Here is a 25749-nt window from a genome sequence, read left to right on the forward strand (position 1 = left end):
GGAGAATAGAGAGAACAAGTTAAGATATTTATAGATATATTTCGATTTCTAAACAGTTTTAAACACGAAGTAGATTATTTTGTGCCATAAGACTGTGACTTTAAATTAAGAATCCCCGTATGGACTTAACACATCCTTATGAGGATTGTGTGGTAGAACATTTGTTCGGTAAAATCAACGCTGTTCGGTGACGCATAGGTGTAGGGCCTCCCATAATAAATCTGGTTTGGAATTATAATCCATTGTAATCCTCTAAAAATAATCTCATTTACTCAAATTAATTTTAAAATGTTTTATTGTTTTTATAATTGAAAGAGTACTCATTAAAACACGTTTGTATTTTTGTGTAATATAAATATACATTTACCACTGTTTCTTTGGTTTGCAGATGGATAGCGCACAACACTTCAAGTGGCAATTATTGTGACAACAGATATTAACATTGGATTCAATATCTTCCCATTATAATTTCGTAGAATAAAGAATAAAAATGATACCGTTTCATAAATCAAAGCCAACAAATTAAAAAAATCTGTTACTAAGGTAACCGAATGATGTTTGTCCTGTAGATACGGTCGTAACGGTCGGTTCAATTTTCTGTAGAATTAGTCTCTTGACAAACGAGGTTTGTACTTAAAAGCTTTAATTATAATAATTTATATATTAAAATAGTATAATTAACTGATAGTATTGTTATATTGTCGTTAGATTTGAATTATATTATATTTAATTATTATACTGCTTGACTAAATTATTCAGTTGCTTATCCTACAATATAAAATCTGCTCATCAATTATTTTAAGTACCTAGGTACTTAACTGCATCATTAATCACTGCCTTGCCTAAAGAAATACATGCTTTGCCTTATAAAAAATGTAAAGCTAAAATGAAAAAAATTGTTTAGTAACGTGTTTTTTTTACACTGTTAAGGAAATTATAGCATTGTATTTGTTTTTTCAATTTATTGACAAAAAATAATATTGTCCACGCAATCACACGTTTTAGACAATAAATTCCTGATTCTTGAATCATTGATTGTCTGACGTTTGTTTTACCCACAAACGCGTCATAGAAGATTTTAATTTAACAGATATGCGCTGGCCGTAATATGTCACCCTTTACCGTAATATGTCACCTGAACTGAAATAAAGCTAATTTCTTCCTTGACTTTGTTGAACTGCTCAGGAAAAGGCACCTCTTGAGATCTTCATCATACTGTCAGATGAATAGTTTACTTAAAGTTTATCAACATTTTCAAACGATGACATTGTTCGCATATTAGTCAATGGCGTTCAATCTCACATTATGAATCTAATGAGAGTCATACTGATAGTATTCTGTATTAATTATCAATGTATATCCATGCTCCTGTGCTTATGTCATTGTGGAGATAGTATTCTGTATTAATTATCAAATGTATATCGATGCTCCTGTGCTTATGTCATTGTGGAATTTATGAATTAATGATTTTCCTTTCATTTGGATGTTCAATGATGGAACCCAGTCCAGAATTAGTTGTAGAAGCCCCTGTCAGTTGGGGCACACAACTTCATTACGATTCAAAGGAAAATTAAGATGTGGTAGTAGAAAAACAATTAGTTTTCCAATTTCCTGACAGATTATTTCAACACGATTAAAATTTATCTTAAGGGCCATAGATATTATTCGGTCAGATTTTTGCATCAGCCTACACTTATTCCATTCATTAAGCTATAAAATTCCATGATAAGGTTCTACAAAACTCTTAGCTCTAACGAACTAAGGGATACAAATGGGTACATATTATTTAGATAGGACAGGCCAATGACTGGGCCGAGGGTACAAAAACTGGGATCATGCTGGCTCACGAAAACCGAATCTAAGCAACTGTCTGTATGTCACGTACCACAGCTCTCACATCTCTATTTCCAATGATTCTTTTAAAATGAATCGCCTCTTGTACCATTCTAGATTTGTAAATTATATATATATATATATATATATATATATATATATATATATATATATATATATATATATATATCACTAAAATATAGAACAATCACAAAACCTTCGTGAAATCTATACATAACGTAGCTATGATGGGAAGGGTTGATTCAAGGTGAACGTTGGGTGTAGCTCCAGTTGACTGATGAGAGAATGAGAATACCTCTTTACCTAGATTACACTATATTTTGTAGTACAGGTGTCTCTGATGTTAAAACGATGTAAAGAGTTCATTTCAGCTTCTACATCACTGACTTTTTATATCTCTTCAGACGGATTTTATTCTAGATTCCAGAAGTCAAGTCTGTGACAGCGTCAGATTCCAGACACTGCACTAAGAGGAAGGTGAACTTGAGCTACAATCAGAATTCACAATTTGAAATACGTTTATTATCAAGTTGGTTTACATAGCATTGCAGCAGTATTACAGTAAACATTTGATTTGTCATTGGGTAACTCATAAATAATTTCAGCACAGACCAAATTCAAGTAATAAAATCTGTATATTTAAACATTATTTTCTTTCTTTACTTTGAATTCTTACATGAACACTTTTCTGCAGGCAATGGTGCTGACTAGCAAAACAGGCTTGCTGTCCAGCGTTCAGAAAACAGTGCCAAGGAAATTGCAGGTATTCTCAATTCTCAATTCTCAATTCTTTATTCAGTTTGTACATACATACAAGAATAGTGTCATATATGTAGAATAGTACATAAATTATGTATTTAACCTAAACTACAATTTAGTTAGCCTATTTTAAATCAAATAAATAAAAAATGACATTTCTGAGTTAAGATTATACTAAGTCCTATTATTTTACCAAAAAGCATCTCAAATATAAATATTTTATGGGATTTAGGAAAAAAACTCTTCCAATGAGTTAGCAGGGGCGTTGCAGCAAATATTTCTTTAATAAAAACACCGGAAGCCCTTTTCATAGATTTTGCTCTTTATATTTGTCGGCAGGTGATTTAAAAATTTAATGCCCATATAAGTGGCTTTCTTTTTGTAGAAACTAAGTTTGTGTTGGGGTAAATCTAGGTTGTTTCGGTGTCTAGTGTGATAAGAATGAATATTACTACGCGTATCTAGTTTGTCAAGATTACTTCCTACACACATAATGCACTCTAAAATGTATTGATCATATATTGTTGGGATTTCTAAAGTGGAAAATTTTTCTTTTACCGAGATTCTCTCTTCTAAATTTAGAATTGTTCTTTAGTGCTTTTTTTTTGAAGTATCAAAATTGTGTCTAGATTTTTTTTTAGATGTTCCACCACCATAAATGGCCAACCCGTAAGCTAAATGAGAATGCACGTGTGCATAGTAGATTGACTTTAATGGTCTCAGTGCTACACAGTAAAGACATGCGCCTCAAGATGTAGAGCCCTGATGAAATTTTGCTCGCTAAATATTTTATGTGACCATCCCAGCTAAGATTATTGTCCACATTAAGTCCTAAGAATTTGATACTATTAATTTTTTCAATTTTAGTTTGTTTAACTGAAATTGGTATTTCTAAAATATCTTTACTTTGTACAGTGGAAAATATCATTTGATTAGTCTTGCAGCCATTTAAAAATAGACTATTTCTTTGAAAATAAGTTTGAATGGTTTTTAATTGTTCTTTACAGGCTATTTCCAGATTTTCATAAGTTTTAGCAGTCACAATTAAGTTAGAATCATCAGCATATAAGATCAAATTACTTTTTGTACCATTAATGTTGTTTAAGATTGAGGGCATTCCTTGGATGTAGCATAAAAACAGCAATGGTCCCAAAATAGAACCCTGAGGTACTCAACTTCCATGCTTGATTTTTAGTGTGCTAGATTTATGTTTTACTACTAGAGTATTTTGTTTTGACGTAATCTCAACATACTGGGATCTGTCCGAGAGGTATGAATCTAAACCAGTTTAGAGAAAGGTTTGATAAACCCATGACTTTAAGTTTGTCAAGAAGGACTTGGTGAGAAATACTGTCAAATGCTTTTGACAGGTCCATGAAACCCCTATGGACTTGTCCCCCTTGTCTATAGAATCTATTATAGTTTCCGTAAATTCTAGCAGAGCTGAAGTAATGGATTTACCTTTACGGAATCCATGCTGCTGCCTATCAAATAAATCATTGTTTTTTAGATGATCTACTAATCGACTGTACATAACTCGCTCATAAATTTTTGACAAAGAAGGTAAAACCGATACCGGACGATAATTATTCATTTTAAATTTTTCTCCCTTCTTAAAAATTGGTATTACTCTAGACACTTTTAAAACTTCAGGGAAATTTCCAGTTATAAGCGAACGAGTTAATTAAATGAAACTAAAGGCTTCAACAAGGACTTACCAACATACTTAATTAGTTTTCAGCGGAACTTCGTCATGGCCCGACGATGATTTATTTTTTAATGATGAAATAATTCTATCTAATTCCTTTTCATCTACCGGATTACACCGAAAAGGGTTTTGTATAAGATTTTGATCTAGAACATTTGCACCTGAAATGACTTGCGGACTGTGGTTCCTTAGCTGTATTTTGGATTAAATCTCCTATTACATCTATGAAAATAGTTATTGAAACAATTTGAGATGCTTAAAGGGTCTGATATTATTACATCATTATCATTTTTTATACAATTTATAGAACCCTTTAGGACATTAGAACTTTTTCCAATCTCTTTATTTATAATTTGCCATGTTTTTCTTACTGATATTATCTGAGTTTCTAATTTGTCTGTCATAAAAGGTTTTTTTTTGCATTAACTAGCTTAGTTTTGTAATCTTTGGTTTTCAATTTACAATATTTCATGAAATCTTCACTACCACTACGTTTAGCTTGTTTTGTAAAGCTCAACAATATCCTTCTGTTCCATAATCAATTTGTCACTAATCCAGCTGCATTTACTTTTACCAAGATATTTTTTTACTTTTTTTTTAGGAAAAATTAAGTTAAAGTTGTATTGAAAAATACTGTTAAATACCTCAAACTTTTTATCTACATCAGCTAAATACATTGTCAACCAATTTTCATTGGACAAGACATTCTTAAAAAACACTCATATTATTTTTCGAAAAGTCCCTAAACTCTACATATTCAAATTTTTTTTCAAGACCATTCACAACTGGTAGAATTGAGTTCAAAAATTTGTCCATCATGATCTGACAGTGCAGTTACAATACCAGTCACCTGTGTTAGAGACTTATCAAAATTTGTAACAATATTATCTATAGCAGTAGATGAATTTGAAGTAACTCTTGTTGGAAAATCTACTAAGTAATAAAAATTATGCCTTTTAAGAATATTCTTAAATTTTTGAAATTTCAGATGAAGTGTTTAGAACATTGAGATTAAAAAATCTCCGGCTATTACACTGTTTTTTACATCCTTAAGACCAGCTAAGGTTTCAAATAATTTGTCTAACCTATTTAAAAATTCGAGAGTTTGTAACTGTGGGCTTCCTGTAAATTCCCACTAGAACAAAAGATATTTTATTTATTTTATATTTAGCCACACAACATTCAAAAAGTTTATCTTCTGTCAACTCTTCAATCTTTTCAAGTCTAAGAGCCTTTGAATTTAAAACTCCTCTCCGACAGGATGACCACCCCGCCTCCAGTGGTGGTGGTACGACTGTACTCAGATGTAATAGAAAAGTCTTTCCAGGTACATTATGGTATGGAAAAATATTAAACTCAGGTTGTTCTTATTAATAAATCATGCAATAAAACAACACTTATAAAACTAATTATTTGGAAAATTTCAGGTTGTTGAAAAACAAATATAATTTCTTAAATGACAAATATGTTGTAGGGAAAAAAAGAGAAATAAATTCTGAAGTTTGTATTTTATACTTCAAGCAGTGTACGGTTTCAGGCCTAATGTCATAATGTATTGTAATTGCTTCAATGCTAGTTCCGTTCCTAACAGCTGAGAGGTTAGCACTCCAGGGATCCAGAACCCAGTTTGATGGGGATACAACTTAATATTAAATTAAAATACCGTTTGATAATTAATATTTCATTTTAATTCTATTTTTTGTATTAAAGTCTACTCGTACCCACAACTACTATACTAGTCTCTTCCACAACCCATTCCACGAGCGTGTTAAGAGGTACTGGTTTGTATTGAGGCTTAAAATTGGTTAGTGAATTATTTATATACAGTATGCATTATGGCATTAAACACAGCATCTGAATAAAAAAGAAGTAAATAAAAATTAATAAACAGATTTTATAATTTATTGCTATTTAAAAGTTTTGAGTATGTATTGAGTTGTATTGTATTGTATATTTTTATTCATTAGTCACTTATACACACACTATATAAACACATCATAATACCAGTAAAAAATTAAAGCTTCATAAAAAACTGACTGCTTTTAGGAATCCAGTATTGTTGAATTCAAAAATATTGCGGTTCCGGCTCCGTTTGTGTTACGGCCATTTGCTGGAATCTACAACCCGTTTCCATACGGTTGCTCGATCCTGTGCAACCATCCAGCTGACTGCGAGGCCAAGGACGTCGTCAAGAGAGCAAAAGAATCTTGGGTAAGTTAACTTAGGTCACTGGCATTATAATGAAATTTGGAGTTTATTAACTTTGAAAAATATACCTAAAATCTCTATTAAAAACGTACTTTTAAGTAAGATTATTGATTTCAATTTAGAAAACAACTCAAATTTGTAGCAAAATATTATACTCGTCTCCGAAAAAGAACGTCGGGATTTTGAACGGCTGTTACAGAAAAACTGTTTACTACCAAACGATTTAAACGTCAAATTAAAGTTGAAATAACTAAGTTTTGTTTTCCGTGTAGCATGGGAGGAAACGTTGACCTTGGTATGCGCAGAACAGCTACGCGGTAGTAGTCCACTATTGTTACTGACACGCTTGGCGCCAGTCGCAAGTACGATATTTACGGCAAAACAGAAGCACAGTGTGTTTTGTGGTACGCAGAATTGAAATTGATTGTTAGTATGCAACACCGGTTTCGAGTTACCAGGTCAAGGTAAAAATTCACCAGATGATAAAGCAATTTGTGTTGCTGGTTTAACTAGTTTCGTGACACAGGAAGTATATAAAAAGACATTCAACTGGCCGGCCAAAAACAAGTGATGACAAAATCTACGTTTCACACATATGGCGTTGTTAATCGTCACAATTGGGTTCATAATGTAGAGTTTATGAATAGCTTTCAGAATAATTTAAATGTGTTGAATAATTGAGGACATAAGATCAAAATTGGGGATTTAAAGCCCATTGGGGCTGAGCCCAAAATCAGATAGCAAAAAAATCCAGGCCAAAGCTCCCAATAGTTAAAAAATTTCATAAAAAAGGATTTTCAGTTTTGTATGATATCGGCATTTGGATTGTGAAATCTTCAAAAATATTTGTCAGTGAAAAAGTATTTTCCAAAGGTTTCCAATGCAAAATTTAGTTTTCTGTAATATGACATTTCATGATTGACTTTCGGATTTAATATTCTACAATATAGGGTTGCAACAAAGCTTTTTAATTTAAAAGATTTATCATTGCGATTGGTTCCAGAAACAAATAAAATTAAACAATTTAACCTGGTTTAATAACATTTATAGTACATATTACACATCTGAGTACGAATATATTTGTACAGTAACCATTTAAAAAAGAAATCTTTTGCAAACATTTTCATAGTTATAAATAAAATATAGTGGGGCGCAACTCATCTCTTCCTGTACATTCCAAATCCTGAAATATCTGTAGACTTAAGTTTTTAGTCTATCCCTAAATAGTAATTAACAGTTTCAAATTAAGACGTGTAACTGTCCAAGAATGGCCAATTGGGAATTTATAAAACTGTAAAATGGACGAACTCATTTCAAATTTTTATAAATTTCCAATTAGCCATTCTTGAACAGTTAGTGCGCAATGTAGCACACTCCATCTCACAAAAGAATAATTGTATTTAAATTATCGCGAACTGAAACTTCTGATCTCAAAATGTTTGTAGAATATTTACATAACTGCACTGTTCATGCTTAATAAAGAATGATGAGCCAAGACATCATTTATTCAAGAGAGGCAGTCCCACAAACCTATGCACGTCAGCCAAACCTAAGGCTTTTTGCGTTCTTCGTTAAGTAATGAGTGAAGTTTAGTATACTCCAGCCACACAAGAAACTTAACGAACTGCTGTAATTTACCAATGAACTCCATGTGAGGTATCACCTGTCCTTTGACCAGTGTTCCATGCGCCGAGACATTGATTAGCCATACAGCCATACCAAACTGTAAACTCAGGACTTGTTTGCACTCCTTCAATACAACAGTTTTCTGCTAACCAATAATAACTTATTGTCTACTCTCAAACACGTACAACTTTGTCTGACCATGTAATGTTACTGAGGTTTGGGCATTCTCTTTTCGTAGCCAAAATTACTTAATAAATTGTCTATGAATGTCTGCAGTTGTAATCAAGTATGACCTTCCATGGTCAAAATTGAGTTTTAAAAATGTTATTCACTGTACACCTAGTAAATCTGATTTCCCATGCTCTGTCTTAGTGAGTTCTTAAAAACAAAGTCCAGACTTTATACTTATTTTCTGTGCCATGCACGTAGAACACCTTTCATATATCTATTCTGTTCTTATCACATATGCTACTAGTTCCATACATTGTTTATGAAGTTTCTTATAGTTTTTGGATTAAAAGATACATTTTCGGTTTTGTTCTTCACTATCTCTGAACTGTGTGACACATTACACATCTTGAGGCAATTTCTGGCCTTTCTCCAACACATAAAACACCAACCGCCATAACCTTAAACTAATTTAATGATAATCACACAGTTCTTCAATTCATGCCGCATCGAAAATTGACCAACACAATTAAAATCTTTGAGACATTTCAGATTCACTGTGGGTCAATAGATGTTAAACCATAAAGCAGAGAGGAACAGATACTTTTAATAACAAAAAATCTGTCTGTACAGCAAGCTAACGAGGGGAAGCCACTGCCAGCGGACGGCAGCCGAGGGACGGACGATGCGGACGACATGGTGCCAGAGGAACTGTTCCGGCGCTACACGGAGACAGACTCCCGCCCTATCACTCCCACGCCGACTCTGGCAAGTGTTATGACACGGATCCCTCGGGGTCGCCGTTGTGTCACGCCGGATCCTGTTGCCCTCCCTGCACAAGAGCGCACACTGCTCGTGCTGGACTTGCGACGTTCCCACAGCCAGGAGACATTGTCTTGTCATGCGGTGAGTTTATCTTCGTTTCAATATCTCTTTTCTATTTTTATATAATATAAGAGCTGAAGTACATGAAAGGTAGTTGTTATCTTCTGTTTTTTACGAGGAAGGTAGTAAAGATGGTGCTATTCAATAACACATATTGGCCCTTCACAATTAAACGACTAGAGCCCTCCATAAGTAACTGACAGCTGAATCACAAAGCATGCCATTTGGCTCTGGTCAGAAAAGTATCAAGAGGTAAAAGGCAACATATCTGTATTCATAGCTTGACATGAGGTGGTGTAGCCTTAGCAGTTTCATCGCCGACCTCTGTCACCTCAGTGAAGACAAAGGACTACAGAAGAAAATCGCCCACCTTTGTCCAAAGCTAATGAAAATCATTTGTTTCCTGGTGGATTATAGTAGTAAGAAGAAGGGCTAGGGCTGCTGTTAACCAACTTCTACACCAAATGATGAAGACACTCATGTTTCCAACTATATTGGATGTATGGGCATTTCCTCAAGCGTGTCATGGTGCCTTGGGTTATCCAAAGAATAGCTCAAGACACTACCACGCACTATCGAAATTTACTGTCCTCAGTTGCCAAGGGGGTTGTTGCTCCATTGACCTTCTGATCTCTCATGGCAGGGTCACTTCCTTGATAGCACATCCTGGCCCGGAGGGGAACTCCTAGTAAATATATGGTTACCATTTTCAACATCAATGCAGAGGTGGAATTTCCCACCAAATTTGATGTCAACACTCTGGGTCAACTCATCATCAGTTGGGAAGAGGGACTTCTCTAAAAACCTATAAAAATCATTTTTATGGAAACAGTACTTGTAAAAATTTGTTGAATCTCTCTTTCACCATTTAATGGTGACTTTAATGCTCAATGTTATGGTAATGTGGATAGGTCTCAAAGTAACCTCAAAATCTGACACTCCTGGAATATAAGATTGGTTCATCCCACCAATTAGTATTTAACCTAACTATTTTAAAATGGAGTGTTTGGAATTAACAACTCAACCTCAGAACATGTCAGGCCCATAAAACTTGTCTTGACCCTCTGAATACTGGAAAGTAATATAAACATTTGAAAATACAAGAAACCGTGTCTACTACTTACCACTGACTTTTGGTAACTTTCAAGTGGCATTTGAAGCAATAAATGTGTGAACGTTTTTAACAACCATTACAAAGTATATTACAAAAGGCAACATCTTTACAAAGCAATATTTTAAGACATATTTCACTAATTAAACTGGGAAATATATGCATAGACTGAATAAACCCCTTTTACAACAAACATTTTACCTTACTTTATGTGTGTGTGTAGTGTTCGGCAGTCCAAGTAATTTTTATACATAGCATTTTAATATGTAAAAAATAAAAGAAATGTTGGCTGGCAAAATTAAGAAAAATAAGAACTTAAAGTAAAAGACTGACAACAAAAATTATGATTTGTTAGTCTATGTACATTTTTTCCATACAAAATACATGTTTTAGCAATCGCTACATTGTCGATTAGCTGTAGTATGCAAATACACACAGCAGATTTACGCCAATTCATGTACATAATTATAGATATGTAGCAAAGTATGGTTTACAGAACTAGCATAATTTGTTTATTAGATTATATATCAAATACACAAAGTACATCAAAATCATGTTTTTGTGATCGGTAATTTGCATACTGCCCATCAGCTGTCGTCTGCAATATATGAAGCACCTACAGTGATCTACCAAAAAAAGAAAAGATTAATAAGATTATCTATTTACAATTTTTCAAACACAAATAAGACAAAAACGTTTTGGTGATAAATAATTTGTATACTGCCGATCAGCGATAAGTAATTAATGATGTAACGTCTCCGCAGATTCTGTTGTCGAATCCGCAGATCGATTTTTGAACATGAATCTTTGTTAAACATTTTTTAGATTTGAGATAGCTAATACACATCAATAGTTATAAATCATAATGCCATAAAATCGAAACAGAAAATTTCAGTGAGTCATAATACATGATTTTTTCCATAACCCACATTAAAATCCGTGACTTTACTGGTACTTCCGTGACCGGTAGACATCCTGCAAGAATATCCAGACAATTTTCCTGGTTTGTCTTTAAATTCCCAACTTTTCCACGACTTTTAAAATTATCTGACTATTCCCGGTTCCAAGCGCTAGACTTCCTGAAAAATATATCAATAGTCAGTAATACCGTACATAATGTTGGCACAGGCAGGGCTCCCAACTACCATTCTACAGCCACCAACCCGTTCTCCCACTCCGAGCTCTGGAACCGGGGTAGCAACGACCCGGCGACCTGTCAAGCCTCGGAACAGACTGTCTCCTGACACCCTGACAAGACCTGAGGATTCTGCAACTAAGGTAGGTTTGTACAATAACATTGAAACCACACTAAATCCTTCTGAAAGTTGGAAAGAAAGTTTTTATTTATTTAGCCAGCAATATAAAACCTGCTGGTACCAGCACATATTCAAACTTCAGCAATGAGGTTAACAACTTTACTTAGAAGATTTAAAAGGTCCCTTGAATGAAGAATAGAGGGAGGTCCTTAACTGGGGTTAAGCTACTTTTAGGAGATCACAACTTTCCGCTGTCCCCAATGGTTAGATATTCTCCCTCACAAACAAAAAGAGGCTCCTCTGAAGAAGCCGTAGAGATGCGTCTCACAAACTCGTTCATATTCTTCCTTCTCAAATCCAACTCCTTCAGGGAAAAAATGTATGGACTTTGCTGAAGAGCTCCTCGCTACCACTTCCACAGCATGCAAGTGGAACTTGAAACCATTTGGATGAACACTTGAGATTTACATACAGCTTCAACAGGTGTTTTTGGGGATATTAGTCCATTCATGGGACACTTAGCTTATAAATAAATCATGTACTGTAATTCTAACAATTTAAATATTTAATGCTTGCATATAAACAAATTTTTAAAAGTGTTTCGAGGCATGATCTGCACACTAATTAATTTCTGGTCAGCATGTGCATGAGGATGAACTAAATCTGTTACTTGAACATTATGGTACATGAATGTATTTAAAAATATGTGGAAAATACTTGAAGAAAAAAAACTAAATTATTGTTATGTCTGTAGCCTGTCATGATGAGTTTACCCCCTCCAACTGCTGGGGAGGATGAGAATCTGCCGAGGAGACGAGGTAGGATGCGCCGGAAAGGGAAGAAGTCCGGACGTGATCTTTCCGCTGGGGTTGAGAAAGAGGTCAAAGGCTTCCCTGAGCCAGGGGAAACTCAGGTTGTTACTGAAATTACATTATTTTTGTTTTCACAGAAATTAAATGTTTCATTAGACCAACTCAAGATTTAATGAAGGTTTTTTCAGCTAAGTCTTTCCTATTCTTAGGATTTAAATTTAAAATTGGGCCGAAGATCGCCACCAGAGCCAAAAATCACATGTTGTATAGATCTGATATTTTCTCCTGCGTGAAACTTAAATGAATTTGAATTTCTTTTACTCTTTTCTCTCGTTTATCCTGTTCCCTTGAACCATACTACTATGGTTTGCAATACCGATATCATACATTATATATACAGGGTGTCTATAAAAGAATTCTGTGGTTTAAAAAAAATTAATATTTTTAAAACTATAAAAGATAGCAACATTTGATCAATTCCTTTGAAACAAGCAGCTCAAAGAGTTTTACTCATACCAATTGGGAATGTTTCTCTCAACAGTTGGCAGCACTGCGGAGCGTTGACCTTGAAATGACGTAGCGGCTGCGGCAGGCAGTCAGTGTCGTCTGGACTGCCGCGCTATGGCGACCCCTAAACAAAAGGCTCAGTGTGTTATTTGGCTCATAGAAACTAATTCTGTAGTTACTGTACAAAGAAACTTTCGACGTAGCTATGGTGTTGACCCGCCTACAGACAAAACAATTCGTCAGTGGTTAAGTGCGTTCAAGGAAACAGGAAGTGTTTTGAAGCAAAAGTCGCGGGGTAGGCCGCGTGTGTCTCAAGAGAATGTAGACAGAATCCGAGCTTCATGCACTCGAAGCCCTAAGAAATCGGTAACAAGACGCAGTCTGGAATTGGGGTTACCAAGATCAACAGTCCATAAGGTAATTCATAAAAGACTTCGTTTAACTGCCTATAAGATTCAACTTTTACACCATATCAAACCGGCAGACAAGGTTAAGATATTCGACTTTTCTGTTTCCATGCTGGCTAAAATTGATGAAGATAATGATTTTTTTTTTAAAAGTGTGGTTTTTAGTGATGAAGCTACTTTTTATGTGAACGGAACTGTAAACAGGCATAATTGCAGGAATTTGGGGTTCACAGCCGCCCCATGAGTTTATTGAGTACGAACGTGACACGCCCAAAGTGAATGTTTGGTGTGCTCTTATGCATGACAGAGTCATAGGTCCCTTCATTTTTGCCGAAAGGAATATCAATGGTGATGTCTATTGTGACATGTTAGAGGTGTATGTTTATCCTCAGTTGGATTACATTGAGGCGGAGAAAGGTTTAGTTTACTTCCAACAAGATTGGGCGCCGCCACACTTCAGTTTGCGTGTGCGTGAGTCACTGGATGCTCGTTTCGGTAACAGGTGGATTGGAAGGGAAGGACCTATTCCATGGCCACCAAGGAGCCCTGATATGACTCCGTTGGACTTTTTCTTCTGGGGGCATATCAAGAATCTTGTTTATGCAGAGAAAATTCGAAATGTTCGCCATCTCAGGGAACGAATAGTGAATTGCGTGGCGTCCGTTCCCCCAGACATGCTCGCCAGGACATGGGAAGAGGTAGAATACAGTTTCGACGTGTGCCGTGCCACTAACGGAGCTCACATTGAACTTTACTAAGTTGTTAAAAAATCTTGAAAATGTAAGCTTTCTAATCATGTATAAAACATGTATGTACGTATTTTACTTTATTAAAATATTTTGTCTTTAAAACCCCGGAGTTCTTTTATAGACACCCCCGTATATATGTAAAACGGATATCATAAAGCCTTATCTGACCGAAACTCAACACTTCACACTTGCAATGGAACTGGATAAGGTAGGCCTTAAACTGTAAAATAAAACATTAATAAAATATAAATAAAATTTTTAATTTAATAAAATAGTTTTTTACAATATTACAAATTACATGATTCCAACAACACTAATGTATAAAAAATTACATTAACACATAAAAATTGAGTTGAATATTACACAATAAACAAACGTACACCCAGAGACACTCCGAAACATTTTGAGTTTGTAGGGTACTCTTAAATGCTTCCAAGGCATTTACTGCTCTTGTTCATTCTTGTTGTCATGTTAAAAATTCACTTATAACTAAACATAAATCTAAAGTTACAAACATTGATAGCATCGCATATTTTAATTGTAAAAAATCGATACATTTTGTGTAAACTGAGACAATTGTAAACTAATTAACTTTTAATAACTGCCACATGTTTTCCTAGCATTATATTGATTAATAAAACTCTGAATCATTGATACTTAAGATTAATTGCCTTTAACCAGTGAGTGCAAGGTATTATTTTAATTTTTATCCCACATTTTGCTTAAGAACATCACAACCCTTCTCATTGTGGTTTGAGCCACTGCTTAAGTGTATAAAACAACAGAAATCACACAGGAGAGGAGTCGTTAGCACCTAATATGTTGACAGAGAGCAATAAAAGTGAACTACTACGACATCATCATTAAACCACAATGAATCAATGACAAATTCCAGAAATTCTTAAGGTCAGCTAATTATAATATACAAACAAAAGGTTTAAAAATTGTCTACTTTAGGAACAAAGTTGATAAATTATTATGAACACAAATATAATAATAACTAACACTAACAACACTAAATCTTAAAAAATACCCGATTTACGTACGTTAGTATTACAAAAATGATTTTACCTGGAGAAAATTACTCAAAACGGAACTGTTAACACCAACTTGAAGATACACTTTTTAATGCTACTGAACATAAACAATTAATTAATTAAAAATCATATCAATATAATGAGTTAGCTGCCATTGCACCAATTTTACACATTGCTTCATTTTTTTGGGACATTGCATAATTTTTTGTGTGTGTTTAATGTATTTGTGCCTACTTGAATGTAAGTGAATGATTGAATTGTTTATTCTCTACTCCGATTACAAGTGAGTTAGCCCACTTTCACAGAGCTTATATCGGATGAATAGGTTTACATTTCAGTTGTCACTTTTAAAATCTAAATAGAGAAAATAGAACATTCCACTTTTTATCGCATAAATATATAAGAAGCATCTACACTTCTAGATCTGGTCTAAACCCATCTGCCATATTATATTTCCATGGCACAAAAAATGGAAACACAGAATATAATATTTTTGGACGGAACTAATTTAAATTTACTAAAATAAATCCAAGCATTATGAGAGTACTTATCTAAAACTGGATGAAGCAAAGAATTTCACAGCAGCTTACAGAATAACATCTAGTAGAACCTGTAAAATAAAACAGTAAGAACATCATTACTTGTTAAGGGAAACTTCGTAATATAACTAACTATATCAATAGTTTACGTGTTACTAAAAAGTAATAAACAAATGCATAAGACTTCATGTAACCAAGATGTGATTTCATTCTCAAAAAATATTAATACAGATAAAGTGAAGACACTTAAGGCGCAAAAGGCTAAATTTAACTTACAATATATTTTTAAATTTGAACAAAAAAAATTCATTGTGTTAATGAACTAAAATTTGCAGGCATAAAATAAATTTGTTCTTAAATTATAATTATTACACACACAAACTGATTCCTCATGTATATTAATTTAATAAATGAATCACCACATATTTTGTTAGTTAACTCATATTCCCAGACATACTTCATCCAAAACCCAAACTTTCACCGAGTTCCACGAGGAAGAATTTAGGGCACTAATCTCAAGTCATGTCCCCTCGGAAGAAGGGGAAGCCAGCTTGGAACCAGCCTCTCCAGTCAAATCAGGCAGGGAGTGGCACGCCCTTATGTCTTAGGCTAGCAAGAACCTTTGACACTTTGAACGAACCCCATCAACTCCAACAGCCATCTCCCGCAGTAGACTAGACTTATCAAACTACCCTTGCACCCCAGAATCTTGACATTTGCGGTTTGTGATGTGCCGCTCCTGGACATCCATAAGCTTGCTCAGATTTAAGCGACATCGGTTTTTGTTGTGCCCAGCGAGTTGTTTCAAATAGTTTCAATTATTTTATTTCTGACTCAAGGTAATCGGATGTGCTATAAAAATAAATAAATAAAACCTAGCATGTTCACACTAGTCTAGCATGCTCTGCTATATCAGACAGTGGTCTAGAGAGGATTATAATGGATAGTATTTGAAACATCTTTTTCTAATTAATAATTAATTAACACCTCCACTGCGGCTTTATACCGAGGGAGACCAACAACTCGCACTGAGAGTGTGCACTGTAAGGTGTCTCCTGCAGTCAACATGCTAAATAATCAACAAAGCAAAATTCCATCTGAACTGATTTTTCAACACTGGATTTGAATTTTAAAATACAAAATGACTTACATAAACAATTAAAAAAGAAAATAAAGGATGGTAACCCTCTATCGTCGGCTGTCTTGAACTGCATCGACAGGATCCTGATGAGAAAGGCTGCGATTTTATTTGAATTTATTTCAAAATATATTAGAATTTAAGTCCCATTAAAAAATCTTATTGGGTATACTTACACAAGGTACTTCATAAAATAATACTTAATTAAATTTATTGCAAAGTAAAAACAACACAACAAAATATATGCCAAATAAGGTAGAACTGTATCTGGTGACTAGATTGACTAATAAAGGAACTGAGTTAGTGTAGGAATAGCAGGATAAAACCGTGACCTTGGTGTGACCAAACCAGTAGACAGGACGTGGTCCTCTACCGTATAACCACGGCAACCACTTCCTACCTGCTTTATGTCATGTACTGTTTTACATTTATATAATTTTGCACATTTGAATTGGTATTATGAAATATTATACATTGCGTATGTTCAACGTATAAATTACGTTTTAATCAATCATTGTTATGTGAAGGTAGGACTATATCTGCACAATTATAATGTGAGCAACATTGTCTGTATTAGACTGATTTGCGCAGGTGTCAGCGTTTGGAATAGACTCGCGCATCGCAAGCGCGCGAGCCTCCCTGACACTGCAAGGTGGGGAGGGGGGAAGTGCCACACCTGGCGACGGCCACAGCACGGCCTGGACCCCCGAGCCTTCCTACTTGGACTCGGACATCCTCAAACAGCTGAGAAGAGAACTAGACCAGGAAGTCATTGATAGCGAGTTTGATCACAAGGTTAGAAACAATAACAAATTGTACATTTTTTTATTTGGTTTTGACAACATGTATTTATTGTGCTGTTCCAGATGGAGTCATAAAATAATAGTTCCCTATCTATACAACTAGTTAACCTATTTAGTGGGAAATCTGCATGAACATCACAAAAAACAGGATTATAAATACAATCCAAGGACATTGGCAGTGAAGTGGTAAAATGGAATCAACAACACCAACAAAAATCTAAAGCAACAAAAAATGTTCACTTTTCTACTGATTTCAAAGAAGGTACAAATGAATTGTAAATCTGATTATTTCTACGCAGTAAAATATTATAAAGATGATAAATTATGGAGGTTAGTCAAATACAACGGTTGTCGTATTTTACACTAAAAAATTAACAAAGTGAAAGCAAAAATTTGTATTATTCACATATAATATTGAAGCTACAATTTTAGACTATTTTTCAACACAATCTCTATTCAAATAGAGGCACTTTTCATAGTGTCACAACTTTTTCGATTCCAACTTAGGTGTGAAATTCAGTGTCACAATCAAAGAGCTGTGTTGCGACCCAGGTCTTTATTACTGGAAAGAGATGATAAGTCACTTGGTGCTAGATCTAGGCTGTGTGAAGGTTGATCAATTACCTCTCATCCAAAAGCTGTCGGCTCGATAGGCTTTATGAGGAAAAGTATTGTTGTGAAGAAACAAATGTTTCAGCTCAGTTTTCCCTGACATTTATTTTTTTCCATCTGTCATAGTTTCTGCAGTGCTTCACAATAGCTTTCTGTAGTGTACTAGCTTCATTTAAGAAAGTGATTGTAAAACAACAATTTTCACAGATTTTTTCATTGATTTTCATCAATTTCAGTAACAAACCAATGAGATAGTTGTCTTGAATATTGGTGTAGTAATTTTTTAAATCAATACTCCACTGCCTTTACCTATTATTCCAATCCTATAAATGTCACAAAGTTGGTAATGGATTTGAATCAGTTTGTGCTTCTCTGCCATCAAAAACCTAATGACGAAACGCACTTCACAAGTGGTGAGATTTTCATTTGCAGCACACATTTTAACTACTCACAGTGAAAAAAGTACGAGAGATACAGACTGCCCGCTACCACAGCTCGATGTGTAATGATTGTAGAGATCTTTTTACCTCAAGATGGTGGTGGCTCTAGTCCCACCCATTGCAGATCTAATCCCAAATTCTTTTTTTGTGTTGTTTGTGCTCTTTGCTCCTGTGGGGTGACTCGCATCGCTTGGATTCATTTCACGGTTTTAGTGTACCAGTCAGAAATCACTTAAGCTTTGAGTGGGGCAGTCCACTGCTGCATATTGGGGATTTTTAATATTTTAGGGTCTTTTTTACACCTGAAGAAGTGGGTAGATCTCAATCCTCAAAACATAGTCTTATAATTTTTGTCACATATAACAATGGCAAATGTCTGAACATTAACCTTTAAACCCGAATGTGTGACATTTTCTTGACAACTCTCGTATAACCCGATATTTGTTACAATATGCAGAAATTTAAATTCAAGTTTACCTGCACACGACTGAAAAACCTTGATCATGAACATTACTTTTATCATTATACTAGTTATTTTATTACAAACTGTACTGCGATGTAGGTATCCTTAGCGAAACTTACCATTTCTTTGGTACCACAGAATTTGTCAGTTTCACACAGAGAATAATGGTGGAAGTTGTTGCACCTGGGGTCTAACTATAACTGCAAGGGGTTCCACGGATTAATCAGCTTGCTCCTAAAACAAAACAATACATATAAGCCTCTCTCACTCTCTCTCTCTCTATAAATATAGTTATCCTTGTAATTTCTTTCCTACGATACCACGTCTTGATGCGTAATACCCCAGTTATCTGAGAAAGTACAAGCTACAAAGTACAAGTACACAGCCTTCCAAGACTGTAACAGACCTATTGTTGATTGCTGACTTGTCCTCAAATTTATTTTGTTTGCTAGTTTTTTCTATTAAAGTACAGTAGCTTCTAATAGATCACAACAAATTTAAATGATGTTTTATTATAAATGCCAATAGGAATAAATTATTGAAAGGAACAATCAATACACACAGTGTTTCAGGACTAATAAAACATCTTAATGCATATTCTGGAGGTAAAAACAGTTTCTCCTACAATCCATGGTAGCGTAGATGGTTGGTTAGCCCACAAAAATCATTGTATCACTGGGTCTAACAACTTTCAGCCAAGAATCAGGGTTTTAACTTCTCAAATTCAATAACACTTTAAAAAATTCTAAATTAGTTTATTTTTTAGTTTTTTTTTTCAGAGACATAGTATAGGAGAAAGTATGTTGTAGATTTTGGGATTTTGGTAAAAATACGAGGGGGTAACCAAAAGAAACCGGAATAGTATTGCCGTGGGCGGAGCTTGTGTAATACACATTTCTGCCACTAGGCGTGTATAACACAACTCATGGCCAGTTCAGTGCTGCCTGTATTGTCAATCTGGCTTGTTCCTTTCATCGGCACTGATTGTTTTTGCTAGTGCTGTTTTGCTCTTGTTTCGTTTTTTATGATAGCAAGTGTAAGTGAACAACGTGCAGCTGTGAAATTTGTTTTCTACTCTGTAAAAATGCTGCTGAAACCGTTTTATTGGAAGGAGGATCATTTATGTATATAAGAATAGGAAAGGGCCAAGTACGGAGCCTTGGGGTACTCCTGGAACTGACTCTCATCCAACCCCCTGAAATTGTCCTTTATTTCTTAGAGAAGCTGTCTTATTCCTTTCCGAGAATTATGAGGAAAGAACTGCTCCATTTAAACCATATATTTCCAGTTTGCCCAAAAGTACAGGATGGTTGGGAATAAACATTTTCCTCTTTATAATATTCTCTCTTGAGATCTCTCTCTATTATAATAACAATGATATCTCTGGTGACAGCGTAGAGCAGCGTTACAGGAGGCTCTGCGCACGTGTCCTCCTGACCAGCGAGGCCAGCACAACGAGGAGCTCGCGCGGTTACAGCGAGAGCTGCGACTACCACCGGACAACACGCAGTTGTGGCTCTCACTGCCGCGTATCTTCTCTCGGCAGTCAGCGCGCTTCGAGCTGCCATTGGACCGCCGAGAACTGAACAGTCAGTAGTTTACTGCTCAACAATATTCTTGACATTTTCCTTTGAGTATTTAACAATAATTAATGTTTTTGTTTTATTTCTTTGTTTGAAAAAATGTAACTATTATGCTTGAATCGGATTTATTTAGTTACATACTTCTAGCTTCTTAAAGTTCAATATTGTTTAATAAAAAGAGTTTTTCAGTTTCCCACTCAAAATTAATTATATTTGTTACATGAGTATACAAATGTTTTTATTCACTTATTTACCAACTGCTAGTTGACAGTTTTTAAAAGACAATTCATTATTGTACTGGGATTTTTACTTAACAATTCAATTTCCACAACATTAGTAGTGATCACACCTCTACTAGGTCTAAGAGACATGTATTCGTTAATAAGGTGTTAAGAGTTTTCAAAAATGTTTGATTGTTAAAGATGTGAAACATACACTATATCAGGATGAGTAAGGCATTATTAATTGTAGAAACATTAGTTATTATAACACATAATTTTAACGGGTACCATTTAGAATGATTAGACCATTTATTTATACTGCAATACATCTTGTAAATAACACCTAAAAATCTACTGTAATCGGTAATTGGTTACTTGAGTTACAGCTATTTGTAAAAGGAATTTTACTGTCCATTACAGCCAATAAATGTATACTGATCCGCTTTGATCATAAAATATTCTGTAATGACACAATATTCATTACCACGACTTAAGTAGCAAATCCGTATACATTTATTGACCACTTCAGTTAGTAAAAAATACCAAATCTTTTTACTAACACCCACAATTCAAGTACCCAATCACTGATTGCAGGAATTTTTATAATTAATTTCTCAGGCAATTCTTCAATGAGTAAAACATGTTTTTAAGAGATAGCTTTATTTATAATTGTTATATTCACAATGGCTGAATTACGTTCTCAGGTATGTGTGATTAACAAAGTGGCCTGATTGTAAATAAATGAGATTTTTTAGTTGGTTAGTTACAGAACTAATAAAAACAACTCTTATTAACTTCTAAATATTGTATCGCATAGTAAATCTATGTCCAGGTACACTTATTACATTTCATATAAATCAATTAAAAAGGAAATAAACTCTGAAGGATGTACATTTTTTAATGCAAAGCACGCATTTAGCATTATTCTGAATTTTTGTTAAAGCAATGTCTCCACTGGATTATGTCCGGAAGCATGTCAGCATATCCAGCAACCGCCGGTTGTTGTACAACCGAGTCTTCAACCGCAACCGGAAGGAAGCCGACTCCGAAGATATGGCACAAGACAACACAGAACGAGCAATCTCAGGACAGGTAATTTGTACTAGAAATATTCAACGGTTCCTCTGACTTCATCCCACTTCCTAGTGTAAAGGATATAATATCTAACCCATGATAAACAATTCCAGGATGTACAAACTAACTTTTCATTATTTACATTTTGTAGTGAAACTTTCTTCACAGTAAGACAAGCAAAGAAATATTTTTTATCAAGCATTTGGTCAGACGGAACATTAGATTTAGTGTAATTTAGTGCAGAATCAAGTTTTATACCACATGAGAAGTTTAAAGAGGTTTCAAGGAGATAATTTAATGTTATAGGAATCAACTGATAATATGCTGTTGGCGATTTTGTTGTTTAAATAGATCAACTGACAATACATCATCAGTTATTAAGTATAATACGAGAATCACATTTATAATAAGCTCTATATTGATTGAATATATAATTTTGTTTAATGAATGGAGTGGATTTTTCTGTTTTAGGCCATCGTATTGCTTTGTAAGCTTCTAATGACTAATTTCAAACTCTATGCAAGTTTGGAAATACTTAACTTTTCGCAACAATTTGGCAACAAGTAATAAATATGCTACATGTGCTTTAAGCTAAACAAATTCAAACAACATTTTGCTAATGTTTTTGTGCTAGCATACAAATTTAAAATAAAAACACTGCCAGCATAACAATATCTTTACTTAATTAGTTCTATTAATGCTCTCATTCCTTTTAAATCAATATACTTTGCAAAATTGGCAATATATTTTTATTAGTTTCTGGCTGTTTTGCTAACAAAAGCTTTATCACAGAACAAATCTTACAAGTGACAGGATTTTCTCCTGCAACGCACATTTTAACATGTCACAGAGAACATTTTCAATTTATTTTGATGTAGACAACAGATTTAAGAACAAAGCATATTTGAAATGTAGCAGCTAACAAAGCATTGCAGAATAGCAGCTATGAAATTATTTTCATTCTGACATTGATTGTTAACGTTTTCCCAACACCAACTGAGACCAAACCACACAACATGGCTGGGAACTATTGGAACATAATTCTTATAGCCTTAACCTGGCTCTTCCTTATTAGCATCTGTTCTTTAATGTGAAACAATCCTTGGAGGCAACAAGTGCTGCAAGAATGAAATGTTGAATAGTACATCATTCTTGGCATTAAAATTATCTATGCCTGATTCCCACTAGATCCCAATCTATGGTTCTGATTATCACAAAAAAGATTTTGTTATAAAGGTGACAGTTCTGCTGTAGAAATAGATGATTCTCTTAAAGAAGATGATGATTTTTTACAAAAGATAAAGATAATACGTCTGTTATAGAAGGTAACTGTACTGTCCCAAAAGGTGACAATTGCGCTACAGAATTTGAAACTTTATGATTCTGCTTTTAAATCGACATTTTTTTTTTTAAATTTCCGTTCTGCCGTAGAAGATGACGGTAGCTCTGGGCGAAATGATGGGTCGACCACTGACAGAGGATGAAGCCAACTGGTTCTCCCAACTGGTAGGGTGGAATGACAACGACTGGCTGGACTTCCGCACATGGTGCGGGGTATGTGCATTGTGCGAGAGGATCATGGGTAAGCTTCAACGAGGAATATGAAAGAGTGAAGTAGAATTGTTGAACTTAACTCCATTTCACCTTCCGCTTAGTGCAATGTCTGAAATGTAACAAATGGAGCTTAACTCAACATTCACACTGAATCGATCCTTCCCTCCATAGTTTCGTTAAATTGTTCATGTTTTACCTAATAAATTTAGAACGTTATTACAGCATTCAGTATAACTGGTTGGATTTTAAATACAATAACTCTATTCAAGAATAGAGTTCTTCTACGTTCACAAGTATCTAGCAGGTTCTAAAATTTAATACTAAAACTGTGCTCTCTTACTGTTTCCATGTACTTTTTTTTTTAAGAGAAGCTGATCTCCATTTAAGCCTTGTTCTGCCTGTCCTCATGGGCACTGGCCTTTGGGAGGATATTATCAAACAGAATAGAGGGGGAAGTCGTTACAGTATAAGCACATTACTAATAAAAAGTGCTACAGTCATAGGTCATAGACAGCATTTGAACCTGTGCTAACTCTAGATCCAGAGTTCGACGTATCAAACCATTATGGGCACTTGCTAAATGCTCTCTCTTTACATTAGATGTCTTTGTTGTGTTGGTGTTCTAAGTTTCTCCATATGGTTCTAAGTTTCTCAAACCTTAATATATACACTTAATATGAAGAAATGTTTGGGTAACATTAATTAAGTCCATATTATAGTTAGATATCGTAAAGTCAGCCAAAATTGCAGCACACTTTAAAATTAAAGTTCAAGGATTTCCCTTTCCAAAACACAACATAGAATATTTGTCGCATTTTAAAACAATTAAAATATGAAAAATTGGTGCAAGATTTCCTACAATATTGCCAACACACGTATCGACTGCCAAAATGATTTGAAGCAATTAAATCAATAACTTATTGTTTTCCTAAATAGTAGCAATATAATTGTGTCTAATTCTCATCTCATTGTGTGTGAAACATCAATGAATGGTGTACAGGTCCCAAGTTTTGTGCCCAGCTACCCACGAGGGAGGCGGACCCACCCAACGGTGTGGAGCAGGCCGACTTCGACTCCTTGGGCCGCAGACTCGACACGCTCAACCCTGACCCTCGACTGAGTACAATTCTCAATTTGATTAAAACATTATAATCTGTCCACAAGTATAGAACTAATTTTATAAAAAAAAAATTGTAAAGAGCAATAATTGTAACTGAAATATAAAAATATATGTTTTCTTATATTCTAAGAATAAACACACTTTGCCATTCTGTCCATTACAAATACAATATTTTGACAGTGAGTGAACCAAATATTTAGAAAAACTTGTTTAAATCTGATGTTACAACAATTGTGCTAATTGAGTTACATTGATAAATATAAAAAAACTAGGTATATATAAATTATAATGGTTGTTATATTGGCTAAAATTTGTAAAAAACACATAATGCTATGAATAAATTACACTGAATCTAATGTGATAACAAAAGGAATAAAATTTGTTACATAAAAAATCTTTTTCACATCCTATTCAAGTATTTGATCAAACAATCCTTTTCCAACTGAATTTCTCTTTTCCTGTGAGTTGAAAATTTGTCTTTCTCCAACTGAAGATACCACACATGGCTGATATCATTCCAAAAAGGCCAAAGTGAGTAAGAGTGTAAAAAAAGTAAGGAATATTTGAACCTGTTCAAAGTACCTAAATATTGTCTCTGAATAAATATACTTGTCCTAGGATGTGGTTGGTGATTTTTTACACTAACCTCACAAATCTTTATTAATTTATCACCTGACTCATCTCAAACGATGAATTTATATCCAACACTAATAAAATACATAAGTAAACTCATACAATACCACAGTTTATTGTTAACATTAACATTCATGAGTATAGTTAGGATTTGTTAGATTATGAATAAATGAATACAAGGTGTGATTTTTAGCAAAAACTGTTTTGATACTATGGAAACAATTTAATTTTTTAAATAAAAGCTCATTGTTTTTCGATAGTTTATACATTCAATAATAACGTCATAAGAGAATATTTTGTAAAATTTAAAGAAAGTTCACTGATAATGAAGGTTTATGAAATGTTTGTAAGTTTATTTTCACTTTTTCATGCACATTCTGCAGCAAATCATCAGTGATCATTGAGGGCTTCCCACTTTGGTTTTCATCATGAACATTCTTTCGGCCATATTTTCATTTGCATATACCGTTCTATCACTCATC

At 34.3% G+C, this 25749-nt stretch overlaps 2 protein-coding genes across 3 annotated transcripts in view; one reads left to right on the forward strand and one right to left on the reverse strand.

Moving 5' to 3' along the window:
• The first annotated feature begins 515 nt into the window (after positions 1-515).
• LOC124367294 lies at positions 516-25448 on the forward strand. The gene is made up of 11 exons (XM_046824012.1): positions 516-625; positions 2549-2617; positions 6368-6532; positions 8957-9229; positions 11448-11597; positions 12330-12488; positions 17356-17559; positions 20476-20671; positions 21830-21978; positions 23392-23542; positions 24515-25448. Exons 2-11 carry the CDS (start codon positions 2552-2554, stop codon positions 24664-24666), a joined length of 1665 nt encoding a protein of 554 aa, XP_046679968.1. The 5' UTR covers positions 516-625; positions 2549-2551; the 3' UTR covers positions 24667-25448.
• The window catches only part of LOC124367295 (GATOR complex protein NPRL2), a 41948-nt gene continuing 30488 nt past the window's right edge, over positions 14290-25749 (reverse strand). For both annotated transcript variants that reach the window (XM_046824014.1, XM_046824013.1), the window contains 2 exons: positions 19202-19316; positions 14290-15697 (listed from right to left, as the gene is read on the reverse strand). In XM_046824014.1, the coding sequence (XP_046679970.1) occupies positions 19302-19316 (15 nt within the window). In that variant the 3' untranslated portion in view covers positions 14290-15697; positions 19202-19301. The remainder of the gene's footprint in view (positions 15698-19201; positions 19317-25749) is intronic.

This window comes from Homalodisca vitripennis, chromosome 8, assembly GCF_021130785.1.
Source record: "Homalodisca vitripennis isolate AUS2020 chromosome 8, UT_GWSS_2.1, whole genome shotgun sequence".
NCBI classification, from domain to species: domain Eukaryota; kingdom Metazoa; phylum Arthropoda; class Insecta; order Hemiptera; family Cicadellidae; genus Homalodisca; species Homalodisca vitripennis.

Bases quoted from the DNA above. Each gene is read 5' to 3' on its own strand.
- LOC124367294 (XM_046824012.1), top strand. From the start codon at position 2,552: ATGGTGCTGACTAGCAAAACAGGCTTGCTGTCCAGCGTTCAGAAAACA. The intron at 2,618-6,367 runs GTATTCTCAATT...GACTGCTTTTAG, and splicing joins CAGTGCCAAGGAAATTGCAG to GAATCCAGTATTGTTGAATT. The intron at 9,230-11,447 runs GTGAGTTTATCT...ATGTTGGCACAG, and splicing joins AGACATTGTCTTGTCATGCG to GCAGGGCTCCCAACTACCAT.